This window comes from Podarcis vaucheri, assembly GCF_965113315.1.
Source record: "Podarcis vaucheri genome assembly, chromosome: 12".
NCBI lineage: Eukaryota > Metazoa > Chordata > Lepidosauria > Squamata > Lacertidae > Podarcis > Podarcis vaucheri.
In genome coordinates this window covers 56043996-56071708 of record NC_138750.1, presented here as the reverse complement: position 1 = coordinate 56071708, position 27713 = coordinate 56043996, and the positions used below count along the sequence as shown (strand labels likewise).

At 45.1% G+C, this 27713-nt stretch overlaps 2 protein-coding genes and 1 long non-coding RNA gene across 4 annotated transcripts in view; 1 reads left to right on the top strand and 2 right to left on the bottom strand.

Moving 5' to 3' along the window:
• Positions 1 to 38: 38 nt before the first annotated feature.
• On the bottom strand, positions 39 to 16252 carry ACAA1 (acetyl-CoA acyltransferase 1). Its single transcript, XM_082192526.1, has 12 exons — positions 16036 to 16252; positions 14771 to 14864; positions 14487 to 14544; positions 12972 to 13051; positions 11951 to 11993; positions 8412 to 8510; positions 7552 to 7632; positions 5654 to 5844; positions 4164 to 4343; positions 3502 to 3557; positions 1614 to 1759; positions 39 to 836 (listed from the first exon to the last, which is right to left on the bottom strand). The coding sequence occupies exons 1-12, from the start codon at positions 16222 to 16224 to the stop codon at positions 761 to 763; spliced, it is 1293 nt and encodes a 430-aa protein (XP_082048652.1). The 5' UTR covers positions 16225 to 16252; the 3' UTR covers positions 39 to 760.
• Positions 16253 to 21186: 4934 nt separating this feature from the next.
• On the top strand, positions 21187 to 22974 carry LOC309515078. The gene is made up of 2 exons (XR_014212238.1): positions 21187 to 21948; positions 22536 to 22974. It is a non-coding gene; the product is annotated as an uncharacterized lncRNA (long non-coding RNA).
• A 415-nt stretch (positions 22975 to 23389) lies between these two features.
• The window catches only part of LOC309514909 (mitogen-activated protein kinase kinase kinase 3-like), a 107070-nt gene continuing 102746 nt past the window's right edge, over positions 23390 to 27713 (bottom strand). For both annotated transcript variants that reach the window (XM_082192384.1, XM_082192385.1), the window contains exon 17: positions 23390 to 25841. In XM_082192384.1, coding sequence (XP_082048510.1) covers positions 25613 to 25841 — 229 coding nt within the window. In that variant the 3' untranslated portion in view covers positions 23390 to 25612. The remainder of the gene's footprint in view (positions 25842 to 27713) is intronic.

Genomic DNA, 27713 nt, shown 5'->3' with positions numbered 1-27713 from the left:
CAAGCTGTTGCTTTTTTATAAATCAGGACTAGAAAACAGTAGTTATTAGAAAACTTTATTATTTAGTTGCTATTAAAGGCTCAGGTTCTGACACTAGGTGTCTCGCAAAGGAAGCCATACTGAGGTTTTCATTAATGAAATTTCATTAATTGGTTAAAATCCTTAATGATCAGTGTAAACTTCTGACCTGGCATAATATTGGCAGGAATGTTTTAGGAGTTATTAGCATATTGGAGGGGGGCACTTGGGAGCCGCCAAAGCTAAGCTTTTGAACGCCATTTATTAAGTCACCTTCCCTAAGCAAAGCAAAGCCACAGCCCTCCTCTGTTTCAACAGCGCTACATCAACCTGTACCTTTTATCAGACAGTCCTAAGAGGACCTCTATTGACTGACTCTTGTCTCGCAGAGTTAGGCTGGCTAAATGAAGAAGCCAGTGCTGCTGGAGCCTGCTCCCAAATACACGATTAGTCCCTTTAGGCAGAATTCCCCTCCGGAACGGGTACTCAACTGGCTCCGCCCCACAGGTCAAGATTTATGACACTCGTCCCATCCTGCCTACCCCAAAGCCTCTCTTGTAGGAGCATGCCATCCCTGTGCAAGATTTAGCTGGAAGGCTGCAAAGAGGGACAACTGAACTAGAGTGCTGTGGCGTGTATCCCACCTGCAGGCTATCTCAGCATCTTTTCATTGGACCGATTCATGAATCATTTGGGGGGAGGTGCTGGAAACTTCCAGCCGTTAAGCAGGCCAGAGATCTGTTCACTTTCCAGGGTACTCGAACACCGCAGCTGCTCCCATCCCTGTTCCAATGCACATGGAGACCACGCCATATCCTCTGAAAGAAGGACACAAGTTAGTGCCTAACTCTTGTTTGCATTCTCTAGTTTCATCTGACATGGTTTTAGAAACCGACTACTTTTGAACTCATACTCCATGGTCACACAGGTCAGAATTTGCAACACAGACTAAAACCAGCTAACTCTTCTGCCCTATGTGACAACTGGAATAAGTGGCACAATGGCAGCTGAATGCAGTTCCTGCCACCTGAGATACTTCAGCCCAATATTCCTAAGCTGTGTGCTGCAAGAGCTAGATTTATTCAGAAGTACTCAGCCCAGAGGCTGCCTGATGTGTCTCTGTATGATTTACTGCTTGGACATACCCAAAGCAGTGTATGAGAGAAAATGAGAGCCAAAGATCGGGGGAAGTTGCTTTCAAAATCATTTCAGTTACTGAGATTTGGGGAGGGAGAGAGAAATAGGTGTTTACTGCAGTAGAACCTAACAGTACACTTGGATTGCAAGTGGCAGGGACCAATCAAAAAGTCTGCCCCAAAAGGCACTAACACCAACGGCTCCACAAACTGTTGAATTATTGCCACATGCAATAACAAAGTCCTTTGATGTGTCTTGCATTTCTTTCTGCCAGTTAGAACTTGCGTAAGAAAGCTTTGAGATAGTTGTAACTCCTGAACAAGTTTCTCCAGTTGGGAAACCACCTACACAAACCCCTCCAGCACCAGGGGCATAAAAAAGTACGTCTTTCTTTAGCAACATGCAGCATCCATACATACTTCAAAGTTAAGAGTTAATGCAAGTGACTCCACACTCACCTCTTCCCCCTACGCTTCAGCTCGTTGAGCAGAGTGACCACCTGCCGCGCCCCAGTGCAGCCCAGAGGGTGCCCCAAAGCAATGGCCCCACCAAGGGGATTGACCTTCTCCATGGGGATGCCAAGCTTCTCCACACAGTAGACAGCCTGCAGAAACACCACAGTCAGTGTTACCTCCACTTTGCCAGGGGTCTCAACATCTGAATCTCCCACCTTTGACTTCTTAAGGAGATTCAACATTTTAAAGCAACCAAATAGAGTTACGCCTCTTCCTATAAGTCGCCTCTTCCTGTTTTCGTCGTCTCTGCATGTAACGAAGCAAGCTAGGTGAACACGAGAATTACCTGAATAAGGAATATGAGTACCCCCACTGTATGCACTAGATTTCTACTACTCACACCACATTATAAATATCGAAGCTTTGGGAGGGAGGTGCAAGGAGTGGTGAGGAAGGGACGCTCTAACCCTATTCCTCCAGCCCGACTAGGAGAAACATCCCTGGAGTGGCAAAAATAAATGCAGTTCCAAGAAGTTCCCGACTTAGAGGACCAGCTGCTTCTAAGCCATTCCACAGTCTCCTCAAAACAGAAAGCTGGGAGAAGGGGAATGTGGGTTTTGTCCACCTTTCATTTGCCAAGTGAACACCACGGGGAATGGTATTCTACTTCTTGCAAGTCCTGGTGCAAATTAACAATATTAAAAGCAGGGAGCATGTTTAATTGGAAATAGGATGTTCAGTTCCCAATGCTGAGGGTGGACCTTCAATTAAAACTCTGACTGCAGCAAAGAGCTCATGCGTGAAACCCATTCTTGCACCTCATCACAGTGCTGCTGCCTCTGCCACTTCCAGTGCCCTGAAAGGGGTTCCATGGGGAAGGGTGGATGAATTGCAGCAACGCTGTGCAAACTGGTTTCACACAGCACTGAAATGCCACTGCTTAAACCCCCGTAGTCCAATTCAAGCCAAATCGGTTGGGTAAGATCAAGGGAGACTATGGCAGGGGAGGCTGCAAGGAAGAACGAATAGCCTGATAAAGGATAGGTGCACACGTTTTCAGCCCAGGCTGTGTGTAGAATGGGGCATACAGGAACTGCACTGGCTCCCGGTGGAGTACAGGATCAGGTTTAAGGTGCTGGTTTTAACCTTTAAAGCCCTATATGGCCTAGGACCCTCGTACCTACGGGACCGCCTCTCCTGGTATGCCCCACAGAGAAACCTACGGTCTTCAAATAAAAACATCTTGAAGGTCCCAGGCCACAGAGAAGTTAGGCTGGCCTCAACTAGAGCCAGGGCTTTTTCGGCTGTGGCTCCGATCTGGTGGAACACTCTGTCACAAGAGACCAGGGCCCTGCAGGACTTGACATCCTTCCGCAGGGCCTGCAAGACAGAGCTGTTCCACCAGGCCTTTGGCCAGGGCACAGCCTGACTCCCTCCCTCGGCAATCTTCGCAGAGCTCTGGCCCAATGGTTGCTAGTGGCTTGAATTAATTAATTTTTATAATGAATGATTTTAGAATGTTGTTTATGTTGTACTTTTGTATTGTTTTATTGTTGTTAGCCGCCCTGAGCCCGGCTTCGGCTGGGGAGGGCGGGATATAAATAAAATTTATTATTATTATTATTATTATTATTATTATTATTATCATCCAGTGGCTACAAGAACCTTAAATGCGGTCTACCTCTTAATTATTGCGACTAGAAAGCCCTTATTTTTTTGAATTCTTCATCTATCCAAGATGCTTTTAATACACATGCATTGCAAGAGAAGTGATGAGCTTTTTGCTTTCACCTAAGCCCATCACCTCCAGAAGAGACCTAAATCCATTTGGTCCCAATACAGAGAAAACCCCACCCTAAAAATGAAGTGCAACAAAATGGGCAAATCTTACCTGACTAGCAAAGGCCTCGTTGATTTCAAATATGTCAATATCTTTCACAGTCAAACCTGCAGGTTAGAGCGAGAGAAGATGCCAAAGTAAGCCTTTCCAGTTAATATTCGTAACACCGCTGTTGCAATTCATTGTGAAATTAGCCTGCTCCACCCTTTCAGTGTTTGACTCATCCCCCCAAAAGATATGGGAGGGAAATATGAATATGGGGTGGGAGAGAGGGGGGGAGAGAAAATGAACTTGGGCAGAAAGAGGGAGAAATATCTGAAGTGTGTGTGCAAGAGTTAGAGATGCTTGTGTGTCCATGGTTTGTTTGTGTGAGGTGTGTGCACGAGAGTGAGTGAAGTACAGTCACCTTCTGTATTTTTCCTGCTACTGGTAAATTCTCCCTGTTACTAGGTATCAGTGGCATCACAGTTTGTGTTGATGAAATTAATATTCGTGATCCCCACCAGCAGGACATAGTGAACTTCCTACCGTAAGCCTCAGGTTTTCTGGGTGGGGGGTGGACAGTGGCAAAGACCATGCTCGCTCCATTTTGTTTATCATGTCATGCTCCACAGCAGCCCTTTTGTGACTGGTACCCACAGCACTTACTCAATGTCCAAAATGTGCCGACTGGCCCCAAAATGCTGGCAACCCCTGGCCCGAGGTTAACTTACCAGCCTTTTCCAATGCCACCGGAATGGCATAGGCTGGTCCTATGCCCATGACATCAGGTGGAACGCCAACGATTGCACACGACCTCAGCACCCCGAGGATGGGAAGGCCCAGCTGGGACGCTCTGGAACGTCTGGCCAGGAGAACCGCAGCAGCGCCGTCACTAACTTGGCTGGAATTACCTGTGGCAAGAGATTTCCCACGCCAGGGCAAGGTTTCAGCATTGTGAGGCAGGTTTAGTTACACAGAATGCTGGCAAGCCCAGCACAAACCTGTTAATTATGACACAACTCTACCAAAGGGGGCGGGGGGAAGATTCAGACTATGTCTGTTCCCAGCCATTTGCAGGCCTAAGTTAATGTGGTCACAGGAGTTTCTGTTGCCTGTAGTGGTGATCTTTGACACAGAAATCCACCAACATCAGGATTCGTTTGCAGCTACTGTGACCAGTGCTGCTGGCAGCTATTCAGAGCAGGACTAACCAACAGCCTTCAGAGAGGATCAATATACTGTTTACTTTTTTTGCTGGCCTCCAAATGTGGGAATCATAGAATCTGATACAGGTAGGTAGCCGTGTTGGTCTGCCGTAGTCGAAACAAAATAAAAAAAATCCTTCCAGTAGCACCTTAAAGACCAACTAAGTTTGTTATTGGAGCTTTCGTGTGCATGCACACTTCTTCAGAAATGTGAAGAAGTGCACATGCACACAAAAGCTCCAATAACAAACTTAGTTGGTCTCTAAGGTGCTACTGGAAGGACTTTTTTTATTTTGTATAGAATCTGACACTGACTGAGAATTGCATTGGCTGCAAAACTCTGCAATGTTCAGGAATTGTTGCCTATGCCTTCCCATCTAATATATCTCTATTTCTTTCCCACAATCCCGCTTCAAACATGCACACAAACTTCCTCCATTAATAACCTGTTTATGAGCAATTTTATCTGTTTCCTTAAACACAATAAAAGAAACAACCTAGTCCAGGTTATGGGTAGAAAGATGCCTTATACCAGGTCAGATGATCTTCCCACAGAACCCAGTATTGTCTACTCTGACTGGCAGTGGCCTTTCCTATTAAGATGGAGATGCTGGGGTCTCCAGCTATTTTGAGCTACAATTCCCATCATCCCTGACCACTGGTCCGGCTAACTAGGGATGATGGGACTTGTAGCCCCAAAAGAGCTGGAAACCCGTTTGGGAATGCCTGCTCTGGAGTGTAAATTATGCATTCCACCACTGAGCTATGCCTCCTTCCAAACGCAAGTCACCACTGGCTTCATTATTTCAAACTGGTTTTTCTTCCTCTGCTGTTAACAGCACTTTGCATCTTGCGGCTACTAAGCATTACGTAAGTAACAGCCAAACCAACGAGACTGAACTGGCACGTTTCACCGACGTGCATAACTGCAAATAGAAAAGACTCCTTGGCACAAGTTACAAATGCCTCCAGTTGCTTCATCTCCTGTTAATTCGGCCTCTGCTCCTAGTACTTACCAGCAGTCGTGGTGCCATTCTCCTTGAAGGCCGGCTTTAGCTTCGCCAACCCCTCCAGCGTGGTGCTTGGCCTGACCCCTTCATCTTGGAGCACAGTGATCGTCTTCTCTTGGCCCTGGTCATCCGTGAAGGTGGTGGTGACTGGGACAATCTCATCTTTAAACCACCCCATCTGCTGGGCTCGAGCTGCTCTGGAAGCACAAATGTACTTTTTTCCACATTTTTCAGAACATTGCTGTGTACTAAGCACAGGGTGAAGGCACAAAATAAGAGTGTGTGTTCCTAAAGCTGTATGAAAGACATTTAAATAACGTCACCTATGTTAGCACAGGAAGGGAGCAGGAGTTGTCCATGCTTGCTCTAAGAGGAGTCCAAGCAATGTTTGCTGCTCTGGGTCCCCCCTTCCATTTGAAAGCAATGTTTCCGCTCATTTCAATGGTGTTTTGTGAGGATGTTTATGTGAGACGGCGGTAGATCTGACTTTATACAAACACTCTATTCCTAGTCTCAACCATTGGCACTTGAGATGCTAAACTATGGCAATTTATTAGATGATCCTTGACCATTCGAGCCTGCACAGGTTCCACAAAGCTCTTCCATCTGACAGGATGACAATCACAAACCTAAGACAAACACAAACAGGTCTACAAACTTTTACAGCCCTACACTGCAGCAAAGACTGATCCGTTAAGATTACTGCCTTCCATGTTCTGCATACAAGCCAAAACTAGCACCATAGCGTCTGCTCATGCCAGGCAAAATACAAAACACTTGTCTTCCTAAGCAGAACTGAAAGACTTCAATTAACTGGCTCAAAGGCACAGTCAGATCAAGCTGCATAACCCAAGCGACAATATCTTACATTTGGAAAGTAGGTGCACTGCATTCCTGTGCCTGCAGAGCTAGCAGCACTGCATGAATCAAGCCAGCTAAGCCACACAACGTCTGACACATACCAGAAAAGGCCATAGATCAGCAGCAAAGCCCAGGTCCCTACCAAGTCCTTGGGACAGTTGGGAAAGAGCTATGCCTGAAGCCCGAGAGAGCCAGATTCAGTGTAGCTATTACTGAGCTGGTAGGACCAATGGAATGAATTGGTGTGAATGCAGTTTCTGGAGTTCCTAGGAGAACACAAGTCAAACTGAGGAGAAAGGGGTGAGCAGGAAGACATTATCTCCCCTCCATGCATATCAGGACCCACCCCCCGGCGCAAGCAAGCAAGAGGGAGGGTGTGAATGCACGAACTGCTATGATTGGTGGTGCCATCGCAATGGCAAGGAGAATCTGGCTTGGAAGCGACTTCCCTAACTATACACTAGGCACACAACCAACAAGCAAAGTCCCTGCTGTGAGCCACTGTGTTATATAATCAGGCAGGAAGGCGACCTGAATAAACCACTGAACCAAGCAGGTCATTTCGCAGGAATGACACAGCATGATTTAATGCTGCATTAGCCAAAATATAGTATAATCGTACCTTGGTTTTTGAACAGCTTAGTTCTCGAAAGTTTTGGCCCCTGAAAGTCGTAAACCCAGAAGTGAGTCGTTCCGGTTTGTGAACGATTTTTGGAAGCCAAATGTCCGACGGGGCTTCCACAGCTTCCAATGGGCTGCAGGAGCTCCTTGCAGCCAATCAGAAGCTACGCATTGGTTTCTGAACGTTTCTGAATGGAAGTTGAATGGACTTCCGGCACGGATTCTGTTTGACGTCCAAGGTACGACTGTACTAAGAAATGCTGGATTCAATAAGCTGCTCTGGGATGCTGGTGTTTGCATAGACGCAGGTGAACCGTAAGCAGTGGCTGTGGCAAGCAGGACACAGAAAGCAGGCAGCTTCTAAGTGGGAAAGAGCCAAAGTCCATTTCTTTGGGAGCTGGAGGAGAAAAGCAACCACTTACTTTTGCTGAGAAGCCAAGGCAAAGGCATCTTGCTTTTTCCGGGTGACGTTAAACCTTTCGGCTACATTCTCTGAGGTTATTCTGAAAAACAAGATTAGTTATCAGGTGGATTAATCCATTGGTTCAGAGCATATTTGTCTCTCTAAGGAAAGTGAAGGAACAGTGGAACCAATGTGACTTTCAAAAGAACCAGGGGGTCCAGAATCATGCATGCTCAGGATCTGCCACCCCAAGAATCACAACTTTCATTACTAAAAAAGCAAGCTTCCAGTTCACATTACTGCAAGACTAAGCTTATAAATATGTCAGTGATGCCCAATGAAAAACATCAAAAGTGGGGAGGGAAAATAGACCAACTGGCTGAAGAGGACATATTTATTAAACACTTTTATAGTACTGCTTTCTGTAACAAAGTGACCTCAAAACAGTCTGCATAAAGCAATGAAAACAATACAAATTCTTAAACTGCAAGTGAAAATCACAGCAATAAAATAATTATAGTCAACAAAACAATAGCAAAAAGAAGAACTGGAGTAGCCTAAACATAGTTGCCAAAATGTTGGGAAAATACCAACCATGTCTTTGCTTTCTTTAAACAACTTACTCCAGTGGCAAGCACATACAAAACAGATGAGTTTGCTCAACTTATTATGCAAAATGCATAACTTCCATGCAAACTTTGACTTTTTATTGTACACAAGTTGCTGTTATGTTTGCTGTATGCCTTTTACTTGCCTCTTTCATCATTCATCAGCTTTACCAGGAACCTGACAATTAGCAATTTCTCAGAAACTCACTTAGATGGAAAGTAGCATCAAGAAAGCCCCCCTAAAACCATAAGAAGAGATAAAAACGCCTACCCCATTGGGATAAGACAATCTCTGGCGTTGCTGTTGTCCATCATACGAGAACTGACGTCCCCAGGATTGCCGACGGTACGCAGAGACATGCTTTCTACTCTGGAGGGAAAACAGAGAGACAGAAATGCTTTTGCAAATATCATATGTATGAAAGAACCATATAGGGATCAGTAAAAGAGACAAGTACCTAACAGCTTTCATAGGAACGCTAAAAAAGAATTACCGTATTTTTCGCTCTGTAAGACACACCCGACCATAAGACGCACCTAGTTTTAGAGGAGGAGAATAAGGGGGGGAAAAATTCTCTCCCTCTCTGCGCAGCGGCTCTCCAGTAAAGTGGGAGGAGAAATGGAAGGGGCTCTGTTTCCGCTCCCGCTTTGCTGAAGGGGCACTGCACAGCTTTCCCTCTCTGTGCAGCACCTCTCCAGCAAAGCGGTCAGAACAGCAAGAGGTATCGCTGCGCACCGATCCCTGTGCTCCGGAGGCTTTCGGTGGCTATCCCTGAAGCCAGGAGAGCGAAAGGGATTGGTGTGCACTGATCCCTCTCACTCTCCTGACTCTCCTGACTTCAGGGATAGCTGCACAACCTGCATTCGCTCCATAAGACGCACACACATTTCCCCTTACTATTTAGGAGGGGGAAAGTGCGTCTTATAGAGCGGAAAATACAGTAAATAAAGAGAGCACATAACCAAAATATAAACACGCTGCCTACATATATTTTTCCTGTTGGAAAAAATCACTTGAAGCAGCAATCTTATACCCACTTACCAGAGAGTAAACCCCACTGAACTCAACTGGACTACTTCCAGGTAGACATGTATAAGATGCTACTTCTCCACTCTAATGGTATCAATCTCTGCCAGCCTTCCTTAGATTGGTGCCCTCTAAACATTTTGGACTATAACTCATAACATCCCTGACTCATTAAACATGTTTGCTGGACCCGATGAGAGCCAAAGTCCAAAACATTAGGGGAGCAACCAAGTTGAGGAAAGCTGTCCTGTGTTATCAGGTTAGAACTCTGAAAAAGACTGTGATGCCTCAGTTATATTCATATTAACTCTGAAGGATCCTAATGAAATCATTTCCAAGCAACAGTGTGTTGAAGGATAGCATTAAAGATCTTAGATGCATTCAGATCTTACTCTGTACCAGCTGGGATACAGACTGCGTTATTTTCTGAAACGCTCCTACATGCAGTTTTAAAATATGTGTTTAGCAAGAGAAGCTGTGCATGTCACCATACCCTGATTTTATGAAGCCATCAGCCCAAAGTCTTAGCAGTCAGACTGAATAGTCCATGGCTCAAGGTTGGTTGCCAAACAGCCTCCACAAAACTAATAAGCCACCCGATGAATCCATGGATTTTCCAAAGAGCAGGTTTTTAATGTCTGCAGTGCCAGTTTTCAGCCCCAGACCAGAAGATACCAAAAGGTTTACAGCTCACAAGAATCAACTACCACTTTTTATTTGTAAGGACAGCATATCTGCCAAGTCAACAGGTCTGAAATCTGTACAGATACAAGAGCAGATCTTGGCTACACTTTAAACTCTTGATAGCATTAAACAACAGATCAATGTTGCCAGGGAGGCTGGTAGGTTAACTACAGCAATTCTCTACATAGTTTTTAAAAGTGGGCTTAGCGAGTCTTTCCCAGAGAAATCAATACAAAGCCACTCACAAGTGGCAACACTTGGCCTGCATTGCTCAACAGGAACTGAAGGTCAGAGCACTCGGTTTCGGAATCCCAGATCGGCCTGTTCTACATTTTTCTGGCCTAGCATTTGCAAGCTATGCTTTCGCAACACATGTCATTGCAAAATTAAGACCAAGCTATGAAGCCTAGATTATAACAAGGGTGTGATCCTAAGCAGCATAAAGCTGAAACATGTAAACATCCTCCTACAGGAATGGCTTTTACTCTATAATCAGGAAATTGTGTGTGGCAGCACTTGGAACTCCAAAGAATGCAAGCAGCCCACTTTCAAAAGGCCCTGCAAAACTGGACTGAAAACTGAGTCTGAAGAATGACCTCAACCAGCAAGCTCAGGACTAGGAGGACTACACTAGGTCTGAATACCACACCCACTTGATCACCCCAACACTAATTTTCAGAGAGTAAAACCTAAGACGCTTGAGTACAGCGCTTCATGGGTTCATGTCTTACACTAGCATAAGGGGCGTTTTGACCCTGTAACAACCAGTCATCCTGTGAGGCCTGCCATTTCACAGAAGTGGAACTGAAGAAGAGAGTTATTTGCCAAAGACCTCTTAGGGGTTTACAGCTGAAGTAGAAGTTTAAGCCAAGCCCAAGCCCCACAATGAAACTGCACCACCCTGCCTTCATAAAACCAACTTTAAAACTAAATGTTTTAGAATATTCATGGTGCACAATAGAGATGCACTCAGTTCAAGAGCACGCGAGTTTATTGCAGTCTGACTTAAATGTTTTTTTACAGAGGTTATAAAACCACGTGGACTTAAAACGTCTGCCTGTTACTGCTTAAAAACTTCAGCCACACCACATGTGGAATGAGTGGAGGATGGAAGGATACACAGATATAGTGGTGCCCCGCAAGACGAATGCCTCGCAAGACGAAAAACCCGCTAGACGAAAGGGTTTTCCGTTTTTCGATGCGCTTCGCAAGACGAATTTCCCTATGGGCTTGCTTCGCAAGACGAAAACGTCTTGCGATTTTTTTCGCTCCCCCCCTTTTCTAAGCCGCTAAGCCTTTAATAGCTGCTAAACCGCTAATAGCGCTAAACCGCTAATAGGGTTGCTTCGCAAGACGAAAAAACCGCTAGACGAAGAGACTCGCGGAACGGATTATTTTCGTCTTGTGAGGCACCACTGTACCTCGAGCTTTCTGGAAGACTCTCTCTGGAGGCTACCATTGTGGGACTGTTTGAACAGGGAGTCACAGAAATAATGGGAGAGGAAAGAGGTGCTGCAAGTTGGCTGTCTCACAGACTACTACCGGTAGCCACATGACTTGGAAGACGACACAGACTCATTATCCCTGCTATGAACTGCTACAGGTACTTGAGAGCCAATGAATAGCAACCTGTGCTCTACAACATGCTGGAAAAACCTAGGACTTAATCCTAGGAACAGGATTAGCAGATGGAAGATATCTGTGCTACTGACTATCCTACTGATTTTCATAAAACACATAGTGAAACGTAACACCTATAAGGCCAGGCTTCAAATCACAAGTTTCAATGGGGAAGAATGTCAATTGGATTAAGTAGAACCGCCCTAAGTAAATTATAAATCAAATTTAAGTGGAAGTTGCATCAGACCCACAAGTTTCCATAATGGATTTGGGTGTTTTATTCTAGTGCAAACATTGCCTTGCCATTGCTAGCATGAAACACGGAGGGTGTTTTTACATTCCTAAAATGTCAGAATGGATAAAGCCCCCCCCCCTTCTGTACCGGCTGCCTCACTCGATAAAATACTATATGATCTGTGAAGAGAACGTGACTGAGGTTACAGACTAGCAAGGGAAGTTCGTGAAAAGACTCGCCTTACCCACAGGCCAAGCCCATGTCGTAAGCTCCATTTCTGATGCCACCTACAAATAAAACAAACAATAATTTAAGATCAACCTTGGTGAGCACCCCTCTCACCAATATTGCACAGACAGAGGGGATTACATATTCTGGGAACTAAAACACTTCACTTATTCTCCAACCTGGTTAATATTATTAAGAATTTACAAATCTCAGTAAAGTTGGTTCCTTTAGCTACTAACTACAAGGAGCCTCTTCTGTTGCCTTCATTACATATCTTTAGGCACCAGGCAAAAACATCCCTCTTCTCCCAGGCCTTTGGCTAATTACACAATCTATATCCTTTTAAACGGGGGGGGGGGGGGTGTTTGTTTTTATGGTATGTATTTTTGTGTTTGTATTCTAAACTGCCCCGTGAAGTGCAGTATAGAAATGTAAAAAATAATAATGAACACGCCCAGATCTTCATGGAAAGAAACTTATTGGTCTAGGAATATTAACTCCATCTAGCAACACGAGTCAATATACAAACTGCACAGGAAGTTCAGCTCCAGGATTTTAAGTCTTCACATGCCAAGCTGACACTTGCTTTGATCAGGATTTTCAAAAGCACTAAGATTAACCAGGCCTCTGAAAAGCCACAAGTGCAGAATTTTGAGGCAAGCTCCTTATGTGCTACAATATACACATTCCTGAGAATCTGGGGGGGGGGGGTGTCTTAAGTTCTTAAATGTGAAATTGTATTTGAAAGTGTGTATGCAATGCCTGCAAAAACATTTGTGGGGGAAGGAGACAACTTCTCTATCTTGTATTGCTACCTGTGCCTCTCCTCCCAGCCTCAGTATATTCCTTTATACACATCACATTACACCACACATCCAGACTCTGCAATACTTAAACTATTAATCAAAGATACAAAATAGGCATACCCCATGCTTAACAGGAATATATCAAAATTACTGAAATGCAGAATTTTACTTTGAATGCAGAATTTTCATGAGCTTTTTGCCATCAAGCCCAGTCACCAGCTCCCTTCTTACCAGCTATATTGATCAGAGCCTGCAACCCAGATGAGCACTGCCTGTTAACGCATGATATTGGTACAGTCTCTGGAATGCCACTGAAACAAGACGCAAGCAAGATGATTCATTAGCACAGAAACAAAGTTGGAAGCCCATCTCAGAGATGTCAATTTAGAGGGATGGAGTCATTCTTTTGAGGGTCTGTTTATGCTGAGAGTAAGATAATGCAAGATACATAAGCTATTCTAGCCACTTGAGACTCCTTATTCTCAATGAAGATAGTAGGACTAAGGATCTGGTGTAGTTTTGGGGATTACAGTCTATACGTTATAGTTCAAGAAAGCTGACATAGTAAATCAGACTACTGGACCATCTAGCTTTGGGTCGTCTATGCCAGATGTGTAGAACCTTTAGCCTTCCAGATGTTGCTGAAATACAATTCCCACCATCCCTGGCCATTACCCATGCTTGCTGGCATTTATGTGTGACACCTGGAGGGCCAAATGCTCGCTACATCTGATGGGCAGCAGATTTTCAGAGTGACAGGTGTCTTTTCCAGCCCTATCTAGAGATGTGTAGGACTGAACCTTTGGCATGCAATGTACATGGTCTGCTGCTGAGCTCTTTCTCAAAGTCTGCTACAGCTGAAAGACTCAAAAGCCCCTAGAAAGTGAAGCGCACTGATCCACCACAAACTGCCTTCGGGAGGTGGGGAAGCATAGCAAACCAGCTTGCAGAATGTGATTCTGACTTACTCACCATGTCCTGACTGAACCAATTTGCAAAGTATTTTCCAAAATATTACCAAACGCCTTTCTGCACACATGCACAATTCTTTTACTCTAGCGATGTGTTGAATTTTAATGTACTGTTGTTTGCTGCCCTGGGAACTTCTGCATTGAAGGACGAGTTACAAACTTAATAGTGATGCATAAGCTTTCATCAAGACCAGGGGCAAAAAAACTCCGATGGAGACACAGGACAGTGAGAGCCACATTATCAGACTGTGAGATGCCAAAAGAGATGCTTGTTGCCACTCATAAAGAGTAAGCACTCAATTATCTGTAAGTGAAAAGCCATTTGCTCGTATCTTTCTAAAGTACAACCTCAGTTTCATAGCCCAACCTCTTAAAGACAGGTGAAGTACACAATAAAGGCCTCACCTGTGGTGGGGGGTGGCAAAACAGAGAACAGCACATCCCTAAACCATTACACCACTTTTCCTTGGCCTCTTTCAAGCCAGCTTGGAATTACTTAAGTTACTAACACTTGTTCCTTAGCCAGTGGAGTGACTATCAAGTTTCATCTCACCCAGTATTCCTCCTCCCCTGCCTTGCTATTTTCCTCTTGGCATGTGGAGAACCTGAGATAGTTATCACCACACCTCCTTTCTGCAATGCATGACAAAGTTCACAAAAGTAGGACAAACCAGCAATACTCCTTCTGCACTCTCAAACATTAGCCAAAGCTGGCAGCCCCAATCTCTATCCTGTTTCTTATCTGGTATCAAGAGTGTTAAATAGCAAAGTTCACCTTAGAAATTGTCCAATCCTCGCCACTAAAGCTCCAGCTCCAGGTTGAAGAACATTTCCTAGGTGCAAAGAGATTAATCTGCTTTTGTTATCTGCAGTTCAAATGCCATCTCCAGATTTATTTTTTAAGAAGGCACAAATCAGCATTTAAGAAGAAGATGACTGCCCATTTCCCAGACAGGAAGTCTCAATCATTCCATAGCACAAGGTTAGCAAATTTACAGTTACAACTGGGGCAGAAACAGAAATATGTATAGTGATGCAACTTCAAAATAAATTACTCACCTACACAGATATCTCCCAGCTTCTCAGGGCTTAGATTTAGGTCTTTAAGGACAGCTGTCATGACCGCAGCAAGAAGCTCATCAGGTGTAGTTTCCTAGATGGGGAAGAAACAGAAAACTGTTCTCTTGCATGTTTCCCACACTAAGGGCTTTGCTATGTAAATATGTACTTAAACCTTTATTCTTTTTTAAAAATTACTTTTTGTAGCATTGAATTCATTCAGCATCTGCCAAATTGCTAATTTTTGCCACATTTGAGTTTACTGGCATGTCATGTACCGTATTTTTCGCTCTATAAGACGCACCAGACCACAAGACGCACCTAGTTTTTGGAGGAGGAAAACAAGAAAAAAAATATTCTGAATCCCAGAAGCCAGAACAGCAAGAGGGATCGCTGCGCAGTGACAGCAGCAATCCCTCTTGCTGTTCTGGTTTCTGTGATAGCTGCGCAGCCTGCATTTGCTCCATAAGACGCACACACATTTCCCCTTACTTTTTAGGAGGGAAAAAGTGAGTCTTAGAGAGCAAAAAATACGGTACTTTGCACAACTGTATTTCCAATGCTCTGTATTCTGTTGTTTGGGCATAGTTCGTTGCGGAAAAGCAGCATATAAGTACACCAAATCTGTCAAATGTTTATTTATATCCCACCTGCACCCCTGGACCAGGCTTCAAGGTGGCTTGCAACAAATCAATCCGTAATCTGTTGGGTATCTTAATAAAGAGAAAGCCAGTCAAGGAACCACTTCGGACATAGTGTTTGCTCTGGGAGTTAGTTCATTTTTGCTGGGATAGCCCAGTCATTAAGAATAAGAATGTGAAACTCTTAACCTTAGGGCTGTGGGTTCGAGCCCCACACTGGAGAAAAAAGGGTTGGACTAAATGACCCTCGTGGCCCCTTCTACCTCTACAATTCTATTTCTCTTTTTTCCACACACCCCTCCCAATCTCCTTTTCCCAGCCACAAAAAGTAGTTTACGCCTATCACGTCTGATCTAGTTGAGGTTCCTGCATTGCAGTACTAGATGACCCTACCACCTCTATTTTATGCTTCTAAGATAAAAGGCAAAAAAAAAACCCTAAAAGCTCATAAAAAGGTAATGGTTTTTGAACTAATAATATTAATTAATGAACTGAACTGTAAACGATTTAAAAAGGAAAAATAGGTTTTGGAAATGCAGAGAACTTGAAAGCATCGCCTCAGCCGCCCCCACCTGCGCCTCCCTCTCCCCCCCCCCCCGCCCAACACCTGCTCGCTTCCACTACCTTGAAGCCGCCCCTCTTGGCCTTGGCGATGGGCGTCCTCCGCCCGTGGACCACCACCACATCCTCCGGGGCAGCCGCCGTCGAGAGGGCGGCCCCAGAGTAGCCCAGGCAAGGGCTGGGCCGCAACGAGGCAGGCCGGCCGCCCCCGGCCCCGGACAGGTGCCCGATAACCACCTGCAGGCGCTGCATCTTCCTCCGAACTGCGCCGCCCCTCGACTGGGCAGGTGAGGCAGCCCCGGAGAGCCACGCCCCCTGCGCGCTGCATGCGGGAGGCGCCTCGCTCCTCCCCTCTGCTGGGCGGGCGGGTGAGAGGCAGAGAACGCCACGCCCCCTGCGCTTTGCATGCCGGGAAGCGCCTTGTTCCTCCCCTCAGCTGGGAGGGCAAGATGAGAGGCAGAGAACACCACGCCCCCTGCGCGCTGTATGCCGGGAGGCGCCCCGCGCTGCTCCCCTCAGCGGGGCGGGCGGGTGAGAGATCCAGAGAACGCCACGCCCCCCCCCGCGCGTACTGCATGCCGGGAGGCGCCTCGCTGCTCCTCCTCTGAGGCAGCCCCGCGGAGCCACGCCCCCTGCGCGATGCATGCCGGGAGGCGCCTCTTTCCTCCTCACCGCTGAGCGGGCTTGTGAGAGAGGCAGAGATGCCACGCCCCCTTTGCGCACGTATTGCATGCCGGGAGGAGCCTCGCGGCTTCCCAATCACCCGCCGGCTCTGGGCGCCATCTTGCCATAGGCAGTGAGAGAGCAGCGCTATAGAAGTAGGAAAACGTCAAGAGTCGCGCGGGGACCTGAACCGTTCACTCAATCCACGTCGCTGAAGGCAGAATCGGGAGCTTGACAGATTGGAGGACTGGGCTGAAGTTAACCAAAATGAGTTTCAGTAGGGGCGGATGCAAGGGTCAGGGAGAAGCAGATGCACAAATATAGGAGGGGGGACACCTGGCATGCGCAGTACATGTGAAAAGGATCTAGGGGTCTTAGTGGACCACAAGCTTAAGATAAGTCAACAGTGTGATGCAGCAGGGGGAAAAACCCTAATGCTATTTGTGGCTGCATCAACAGAAGTCTAAGTGTCCAGATCAAGGGTAGTCATAGTCTATTGGGTAGTCTATTCTGCCTTGCTGAATACTGTGTACAATTCTAGGCGCCACAGTTTAAGAAGGATGTTGACAAGCTGGAATGTGTGCAGATGCGGGACCAGGGAGAAGAGTCGGTGAAAGAAGACTGGAAGAAATTTAAAGACTATTTAAAGAAATATTGAAAAATTAATGAATGTTAGAAGGATGTTGGATAGAAACTAAGTGGTTTCCAGCTGTAATGCTTTAGGAGACATGAAAAAAAAGATCCACAAATGGGTAAAAGTTTAATGGTAAGGACTTGCTGAACTAACAAACTGAATTGGAATACAGGGAGGGGAGGTGTGAGGAGGTCTGAGGAAATAAGTGTATGGAAGTTATGTTATTGAAAATTAATGTGTGTTTTTAATTGTTTTTTATTTTGTATGTTTATTTTCCATTTTTTGTTATATTTTAAAAACTTTCAATAAATATCTTTTTTTTAAAAAAAAGTAATGTGTGCAGATGAGCAAGGTCATCAAGGGTCTGCAAATCAAAACAAGGAACGGTTGAAAGATCTGGGTATGTTTTGCCTGGAAAAGAGGCGACTGAGAGGAACTATGAGAACCATTTTCAAATATCTCAAGTGCTGTCATATGGAAGATGGAGCAAGCTTACTTCCTCCTGCTCTGGAGGGTAGGACTCAAACCCGTGGCTTCAAGTTGCAAGAAAGGAGATTCCGACTAAACATTTGGAAAAGCTTTCTGACAGTGAGCTGTTTGACAGTGGAACAGACTCCCACAAGAGGTGGACTCTCCTTCCTTGGAGGTTTTTAAGCAGAGGTTGGGTGGCCATCTGTCATGCTTTAGCCGAATATATCCTGCACTCCAGGGGTTTGGACTGGATGATCCTCATGGTCCATTTGGCTCTGTGTAGAAAACCTCTGACCTACCATAACCCTTTGCGTTCCACAGTTTTCAGCATCCCACTGCTTGCATCCAGAACGTATATTGTGTGTAGACCTCTGTGGACTTGTGGATGATCTGCCATGTGTCTTGACAAATTGAACTCCAGACTACAAAGGCATATACATACCACAGAAAACTTCCAGAAAGGCAGCTGTGTTAGTCTGCTGCAGCAAAAGGAACGGAGACAATCGTGATACCTTAACAGCTAACAAATCTAGTTTGATTTTGTTGAGATTCCTGCACTACAAAGGGTTGGAGTAGATGACTCTGGGGTCCCTCCGAACTCTATGATTAGATTCATCATGGCACAAGCTTAAATAGGCTACGGTCAGCTTCATCAGACACATTGTGCTTATGACGTAATATATTTGTTAGCGTTTGCTTAAGGTGCCACAGAATCTTTTTTGTAATAAATATTTAAGGGACCACGAGACTCTTGGTCATTCTTCCTGAAATAAATTATCATGGGCTATCATGACCACACACAAAAAAGACCACAAGCTACTGATCTGACAGTCAGTGCATCATCCAAGAATGCCAACTGGCAGACTTGAAACACCAAACACCTACAGCCTTTGCTGGTATAAAGGGGTATCTTTGTTGTGTACTGAAGTTCTCACCCTGGGCCAGCAGGGGGATACTGTAGATAGTTATGCAAACAAGGGATCGAAAGTGACGTTCAGTGATTGGATAGTTTTAGAAAGTTGTTACAGTTACGTTGTACTGGAGCTCTATATAAGCAGGCTGACTGAACCCTTTAGTTCTGTTCTGGCCTGTGAATAAACAAGAGCTGTTTGAGGAATCGCTGCGTCGTCTGATATGTTCACCCACAACTTAACAATCTTTATGTTCCTTACTAAATAAATAAAATTAAGCATCTCCGCTCTGATTTTTCCAAGTGTGGTTGAAAAGATATGATCAGACGTGTGATGCTCTTCCAGAATGAAACATTTCACCAGACTGCAATCAGTGTGTTTCTTATTCCCTCCCCTATTTAAAAAAAAAAATCAGAAATCTGCCCTCCTGTTACCACAAAATTTAAAAATATTTTATTTCATGCATTTGGGGAGGGAGAGAAGATAACAGCATTTACAGCATTTAACAAAGTACATTCAACAATGTGCCCCACATGCCAAAACAGCAGTATCTCTTTTTTCTTCCTATCAACAACTCCTTCTAGAACTAATAATTTACAATATTTAAAATCATCCATACCATGTAGAGTATGAACACATCTCGAGGATAAAGCGCTTTAACAGTGGTATTTATACTATGATAAAGGTTTGCAAAGTGGGCAGTTTTACAACCAGGATTCAGCACGCAGCCCATGCCTCGTTCACGCTACGGTTTGGCAGTGTGCGATGCCCCATTGCTTTCTGGGACAATGTGACCCTTCTTATGTGCAAACGGATCTGGATGCGATTGGATCTTTTGAACTGGGATCCACCTGCTGAGTGCATGAACAGCGCAAAGGGGATATTGGCATTCTGCAAGCTAATTTCTCTTCAAGTGCTTGCGACCCTTTAAAAGCCTCTTCCTCCCCTTATCTCAGACGCAAACAAATGGAAATGGATGGATACTTCATTTTCCCCCTCAACTTGAGTCCAAAAATTAACCTCATAACTGTCTCACTCATCCAGTTTTCAACTCTGAAGTTCAAGAACACTTGTTTCTAGAAATGAGTGCATATCCCTATATTGCATATCCGTATATTACACGAGCAATCGTGTTCTGAAAGGCATTCGTTCACATTTCAAGCTTCAGAACTGAATACATTGTTTTCCCTTTTAATTAAACCTCATTCCTAACAGGCTTTAATATTCCCCCGCTCCCTGCAAAATAATGTGTTGGTCATACTGCAGACCCACTGAAGTCAATGGAACTAAGCAATCATGAGTTAAGTTGGATTTCACCCAGTACAATTCTTTATAGGCGTCTTAGAAGAGGCCATCTTGTTCTGGTTATGTGGCAGCCGAGGTGAGGAATATCAGGCCAAATGCGGCCCCTGGGCTTCTCGGGTCTGGCCCTCGGAACTCTCTGTTATGCCTCTTGCTTGTCTGAATAGTAGAGAGGGAGGGTGCGTGTGTTGTGTAGAGAAACTAACCTAATATATAACATACAAAATAAAATTTATGCTCTCCTCACTTTTGCCTGTGGCCCCCGTCGCCGCTGCCATGTGGCCCTTGGAAGGTTTCCCAGGGGGGAATGTGGCCCTCGGGCTCACAAAAAGGTCCACCAGCCCTGTATTCTAGCCTCAGAATGCAAAGAAGACACTTTTGTACCCAAAGCTATCGGTTTCCCTATGCACCATGTGGACAACAAGATAAAAAAGGACCCCAGAACTTGTCTCTTACTATCTATTTGGGGGGGAGGGTGAGAGGGAGCGAGAGCACTCATTTTGCAAAGTAAGAGAGTCACAGCCTCAGCAGTAGCTGAGCAGCAAAATAACAATTATAATAATGCACCAAGAAAGATCCTGAGCGTGGCCTGTAGTGGAAAGTCTGGTGGCTTTCCCTTTTGGGTGCAGCAAGACACTAAATGGCTCTTTGGTCCCTTCTAGCTGTTAGATCTGTGAGCATGTCTGCATTGTGAATTTAAACAACTTTCAATATGGGTTCACCCCCCCTGCCCTGGCTGCAGTAGCCTGGGAACTGTAGTTGTGTGGACAATAAAGGATCTGTAATTTTAGGTTTCCCAGATATGCAAAACCGCCATTTCCCCAACTCCTTGGCAGGAAGGCGCAACTGTTAATCCAGTTTCACACCAGCTTCAGAGATCTGCTTAAGGGCTGGGTCTGTAAAGTTAGATATACAGTTTCACTCCTAACCCTTTTTTCCCCTGTGCAAGGACAGACAACAAACAACAACACCACAATCTATCTACATGATGATGTAGTCTTTGGGATGAGATTGCAGTGCTTTCAAAAGCAGCGACCCCACGATACACCTGGAACTTACCTCCTGATAGGCTATGCGGCTTTTGAACGAATCGAACAATTTGCTTCCCACCTCCCCTGCCTCAAACTTCTGTCTTGTTCTCCTTTGTGAACCTGAATCGCTGCAAGAGATTTTGACGATGAGGAAGTGAAGGTACCTGAGGAGGAAGGACTTCACACGGAAGGGGAAAGTATATCGGTGACAGAGACTGTGTATGCTGTGGCAGGAGCCGCCAAAATAAGCTTGATCAATGCACCAACTGGGGTAAAGTCCTGTGTCATGAAATCCAGGTCAGCCCAGTGAAGACCATAAAGAAAAGAATTACCGTATTTTTTGCTCTATAAGACTCACTTTTCCCCTCCTAAAATGTAAGGGGAAATGTGTGTGCGTCTTATGGAGCGAATGCAGGCTGCGCAGCTATCACAGAAGCCGGAACAGCAAGAGGGATTGCTGCTTTCACTGCGCAGCGATCCCTCTTGCTGTTCTGGCTTCTGAGATTCAGAATATTTTTTTCCTTGTTTTCCTCCTCCAAAAACTAGGTGCGTCTTGTGGTCTGGTGCGTCTTACAGAGCGAAAAATACGGTAGATTCCGCAAATGTGGAACAAGATAAAACTGCCTGGTGAGCTCTGTCAGAATCAGAGATGGAAAACCTGTGGCCCTCCGGATACTGTTGGACTCCGAATCCCATCATCTCTGACCAGGCTCACATGGGCTGATGGGAAATGAGGAGTCCAAACGCAAGTGGAGAGTCACAGGTTCCCATTCTTTGATTCAGAGCACCAGATATTCTGGCTCAACACCCCTTCAACTCATTTTCACCCTTGGATCTGCTCACACTTTTCAGAGGGCGAACTGAAGGCAAGAAGCAAGGCTAAGAAACTTTTGGTAAAATGAGCCACGTTTGGGTTCTCTGCCCTTCTTCATCCTCAGATAAGCAATCTCATACACAGGAATAGGTTCCAGTTACAGATAGGTAGCCGTGTTGGTCTGCCATAGTCAAAATAAAAAAATTCCTTCCAGTAGCACCTTAAAGACCAACTAAGTTAGTTCTTGGTATGAGCTTTCGTGTGCATGCACACTTCTTCAGATACACTGAAACAGAAGTTGCCAGATCCTTCTATATAGTGAGAAGGTGGGGAGGGGTATTACTCAGAAGGGTGGTGGGAATGAGAGATTTGCAACTCATTACCAAACTTAAAACCATGGAGAGACCTGGTCTGAACAGAGACATTGGATTCTTATCTCATTATACATGACTAAGCCATTTCTCACCTTCTCACCCCTTGCCTTTTCCTGTAAGACCTATTACAGTCGTTAAGAGTCGTCAACAGGCTCATCTCAGCTATCTGCCAATCTCCCATTCCCACCACCCTTCTGAGTAATACCCCTCCCCACCTTCTCACCATATAGAAGGATCTGGCAACTTCTGTTTCAGTGTATCTGAAGAAGTGTGCATGCACACGAAAGCTCATACCAAGAACTAACTTAGTTGGTCTTTAAGGTGCTACTGGAAGGAATTTTTTTATTTTGACTACAGGAATAGGTTGTTTTTGTTTGGTGGTTGGAGTTCACAGTGCAACAGAGCACTCAGTATCCAATGAATGACTCGAAATAAGGGTTGTTATGACTGACAGAGCCTAGTATTTGATGCTGGTGTAGACAGGGGTCGGTTCCTCGCGGTATCAGCCCCGAGATACCAACCTCTGATTTTCCTAGGTTGCGAAGAAGGCCTTAGACACCATCTCGTGAAACTTGTGAACAGATCTTTTGGAAAGTAGGTCATGTTACAGCCCTGCCCAGGCAAAGCCTCTCCGCCTTTTGACATTTTCATCCTTCGGTATTAACATTTCCCCCAGCACTCCCTGCGGAGCGAGAATGAAATCCTGATGGCAAGGGGTTAGAACTAGCAATCTGCAATCAAATTCTTCAGGGCAAGTGTTCATATATGAAGAAAAAATAGCAACGGAGGAATCACGTCCCTTTACAAAATGAAAACAGAAATTCGAATGAGAACTGACATACATACAGAGTCTGAGTGAACCTTCTCAAATCAAGAAAAGACCGTTCTTTTCATGGACTAGTCTATTTTACCAGCTTACTGTAATTCCACTGCCTAGTTGAAACCGATTTTTGGAGTAGTACAGATAAAAAATAAATGAGTGGAACGCAATCACGCCCTCAGCCAGAGCTGGCTGAATCCCACTTATATTCAAACACATTGTGTCATCCAAAACAACTGATATCTGGCACAAAATTCGGCATCCAGACAATCTCTGCTTGTTTTAGTTTTTATGGCTGTAGAGGTGATCCGGAAAATGTGTGCCTTTGCCTAGGGAAATTTTAGGTGCTCGAAGGCACGGCCAGAATGTGGGGGTGGGGAGGAGCAGGGCTCCAGCATCATGCGCAGAACTCCTCGTATTTCTACTGTGGGCAGCAGAAGACATCATGTAAACGAAGCAAAACATATGCAAAGAACACACATTTGCTTAAAATGCACAACTGACTTAGGCCACACAATACAGATTACACTTTGGAACACAGTCTGTTTTGTTTGTTTTCTTTTTGTGGGGTGAGGAGATACTAAAAAAACCATAGCCATGGGATCTGCTGTTATTTGCCATGTTTCCAAAGGATTGCTAAACTGGCACTGAGCAACGTCAATCAACTCAGGAAAGAGGTGACCAGATACAATTTTCTGTGACTGGCTGGCGGGACGTCCTCTTGCGACTACAATTGAATATGATAACATCCACTTGCAGGCTGCTGAACAGCCTTTCCTTATCAAGATCCCTACCATTTTAATGCTCCTTAGCATGTACAGTGGTACCTCTGGATACGAACGGCATCCCTTCTAGAGCCCCGTTCGCATCTAGAAGCAAACCTAACTAGCGACGGCATGTCTGCGCACGTGCATGACATTTTCCACCGCTTCTGCGCATGCGCATGACGTTATTTTGAGTGTCTGCGCGTGTGCAAGCAGTGAAACCCGGAAGTAACACGCTCAACCCGAAGCGCATTCAACCCGAGGTATGACTGTATATTCCCCTAAGCAATGCCTTTGGTGAAAAGTAGGGTTGTCACCCAAATTAATCTTAGTTCAATTCTTCATAGGGGTTTAGTTGATTAGCCAACTAAACCCACATAAAAAAATGTGCATCTCAATAATCATTCCGAAGAAACGAGATAGAAAGATAGTACTTTCTTTGGTTTTAGAATATGTATAAATGTGCCACAACAGGCATCAACGTAGAAGAGGGAATGTTTCTTTTAAGACAGCACTTGACAGCTGTAGTTTGCAGAAGCGCTTCCATAAAAAGAAAATTATATATATATAAAAAACCCTGCTGGCAATTAATGAGGGGTGGGCACTTTTTAATCAATAAAAATAAACAACTGATTAATCCAATTGATCTGACAAAAGCTGCAACCCTGCACACAGTGGCCTGGAAGGGGTTCCCATTGAATTTAGGACGACTTATTTCTAACGGCTAGGATTGCATTGCATATGTTGCAGCTCTAGTAGTAAATCATTTTGAAACATTACTTCCGCCTCAGGAAAATGTTTTTTTGAGAGCCTCCATTGCAAATAAGCAGGGCGGGGGTCTTTAACGTGTAAACTGGCCCCTTACAATTGCACAAAGCAGAGCCAAGCGACAGCTTGTGGATTCATTAGCAACCTCCTGTTTAGGGTTCCGGGCAAGGGAATATATTGCAGAGACAGACTGCTGTGGTCTCCATCTCTGGGGATTTTAAACAATTATTTCTCTCCTAGGTGGGCTGGGTAGAACTGCTTCTCCTTTGGGTCCAAGGAAAAGATAGCTTTGCGGGAATCTTATAAGGTTCTACAGTTCCCATAGCTACCTGTTCGACACGATCACTTTTGCAGTCATATACCTGACTTGATAACTTTAGGATGGATTGCGGATACGTTTGCCCTCTGGATTATAATTGCCACCCAATATACAAAGGAATCCTCTTTGCTTTCTGCTCCCAAAAGCCAAAGACAGTTCTATGTGCACCAGAACTCTTTGCTTCTAGTAATGGCTTCTCCTTTTTCAAACATAAGTAGATATGTGCCTTTGATCGTTTGTGCTGGGGGTTTATTTCCACTGGCTTCAGGCCACGCCTGCTTTTTTTAAGGGTTGCCAACCAGGTGACAAGCTAGTTCTACACAGCACCCGGCCCATTCTGCGGCTTTCAGCGCTTGTCTCCCGACAAGAGGCTGCCTCACAATCCTTCATTTTTTGTTCTTTCGCGGCTGATCAAGTCCGTGAGACCCTATCGGACACGTCACACAAGCAGATAATTCATTGGCGTTCGTAAGGCAAGATGTCCTTCCTTGCCAGCATCCCCTCAGTTCCTCCAAATCCCTCCATCTCAGTGGCCCATCAGCACCCACAAAGCCAAGATGGCTGCAATTACGCTTTGGAGACTTGGCAAGATGGACGCCGCCTGGCCAACAAGGCGTGATTGTCAGCAGCGCAGCAGATATGGCAGTAACCCAAACAGGAAATTGAGGCTGGATCTGGAAGTTTGCGGTTTTGGTCCTGTTGCTCAGCCCTCCGCGATGGTGTGAATCTTTGGTCCTTTCCCCGTCCCTCCCGATAACGGGAAGGTCTGCTAGAGGCTAAAGCTCACGAACGGGTGCCTCAGGAGGTCTTCTGCGGTGGGCCTTCTCTTCTCTTCCACGAAGATCAACTTGAGGAAGCTGCGGCAGTAGTCCGAGACGCCATCTGGAAGCTGGGGCTTTGTGGGCTGTGTTGCGATCTTGAAAATGGCAGCCATGGCTTCAAATTCTGCCCAGGGTGGCTTCTCGGTCAGCATTTCCACCACGGTGCAGCCCACACTCCTACAAGACAATGCCAAGGGGAAGGAAGGAATTAGGAGAGAAGAAAGGCTCTCTTACCCTCACAATTCATTGATTATTACATTTCAATCCAACCTTGCATCCAAAGGAGCCCAGGGCAGTAAACACAAATATGTTAATATTATATATATATATATATATATATATATATATATATATATATGTGTGTGTGTGTGTGTGTGTATATTTATATATATATATATATATATATATATATATATATATATATATATATATGCTTTCGTAGATTTTCACGGGTACAGGAATGCAGGTTTTGGTGTCTTCGGGTGTCTTCCCGTATAAGAGTCGGGGTGTCTGGGCGACGTTTCGACGAGGTCTCACTCGTCATCTTCAGGCTGGTGCTTTCGGCTTCTTGTTACTGGAACAGAGCAGAATCTGGTGTTTGAGTTCCTATAAATACTGTTGAGGGGTGTGGTGTATAGCCTCCAACGTTCTAGGCAGAGAGGAAGTTCCTAGATTAGTGTGCCTTTTCTTCTTTTGTTCCTTAATTACTTGAGGGATATCTTGAGTGATTTCATGAGTGATATTCTGAATACCACTGGGTGGGTCATTAAGTGTAGATTAGTTGCTAAAGCTTTCGTGTCTTGACCTCTTGAGCTTGTGAAGAGTTTTTCTGAGAAGATGGCTGTGCTGCATTTAGTTGTGCTCTGGCTTGGCTTCGTGTATAGGGGCGAGCTGTGATTTTGTGCCTTGTGCCAGCCAGATCTGTGTAGGGATTGCAGGGGGGTGCAGCATCCGGAGGTGCCACTATAGTTTGGCTACTGGGTGGAGTCTGTAATATGTCTGTGGAGAGGGTCTGGGTTTGGGTCTGGTGTGGTTGATTGGTGACGGCGTTCTGTGTGCCTCTGGTTCTGGTGTCGGTTTTTGTGGGGAGGGCTAATTTCCAGATGTCTGGCAGGCGGGACGTGTCGTCACGCTTGTTCATGTTGTGAGGGTGTTTCTCTATCTCGATGGCTTCCATGATTATTCTCTTGTGGTGATGTTCCATGTTAAAGAGCAATTTGGAATCTGCAAAATTAATTTCGTGTCCTGTTTCTTTCATGTGTTGGAAAAGAGAGGAAGTTTTTTCTTCTTTTTTGACGGCATTCTTGTGTTCTGCGATACGTGCATTTATTCGTCTGTTTGTTTGTCCAATGTACGTGGCTGGGCAGACTTTGCAGGGTATTTCATAGACCCCTTGGTTTTCCAGCTGGATTTTGTCCTCAGAAACCCAAAAGACAAAATCCAGCTGGAAAACCAAGGGGTCTATGAAATACCCTGCAAAGTCTGCCCAGCCACGTACATTGGACAAACAAACAGACGAATAAATGCACGTATCGCAGAACACAAGAATGCCGTCAAAAAAGAAGAAAAAACTTCCTCTCTTTTCCAACACATGAAAGAAACAGGACACGAAATTAATTTTGCAGATTCCAAATTGCTCTTTAACATGGAACATCACCACAAGAGAATAATCATGGAAGCCATCGAGATAGAGAAACACCCTCACAACATGAACAAGCGTGACGACACGTCCCGCCTGCCAGACATCTGGAAATTAGCCCTCCCCACAAAAACCGACACCAGAACCAGAGGCACACAGAACGCCGTCACCAATCAACCACACCAGACCCAAACCCAGACCCTCTCCACAGACATATTACAGACTCCACCCAGTAGCCAAACTATAGTGGCACCTCCGGATGCTGCACCCCCCTGCAATCCCTACACAGATCTGGCTGGCACAAGGCACAAAATCACAGCTCGCCCCTATACACGAAGCCAAGCCAGAGCACAACTAAATGCAGCACAGCCATCTTCTCAGAAAAACTCTTCACAAGCTCAAGAGGTCAA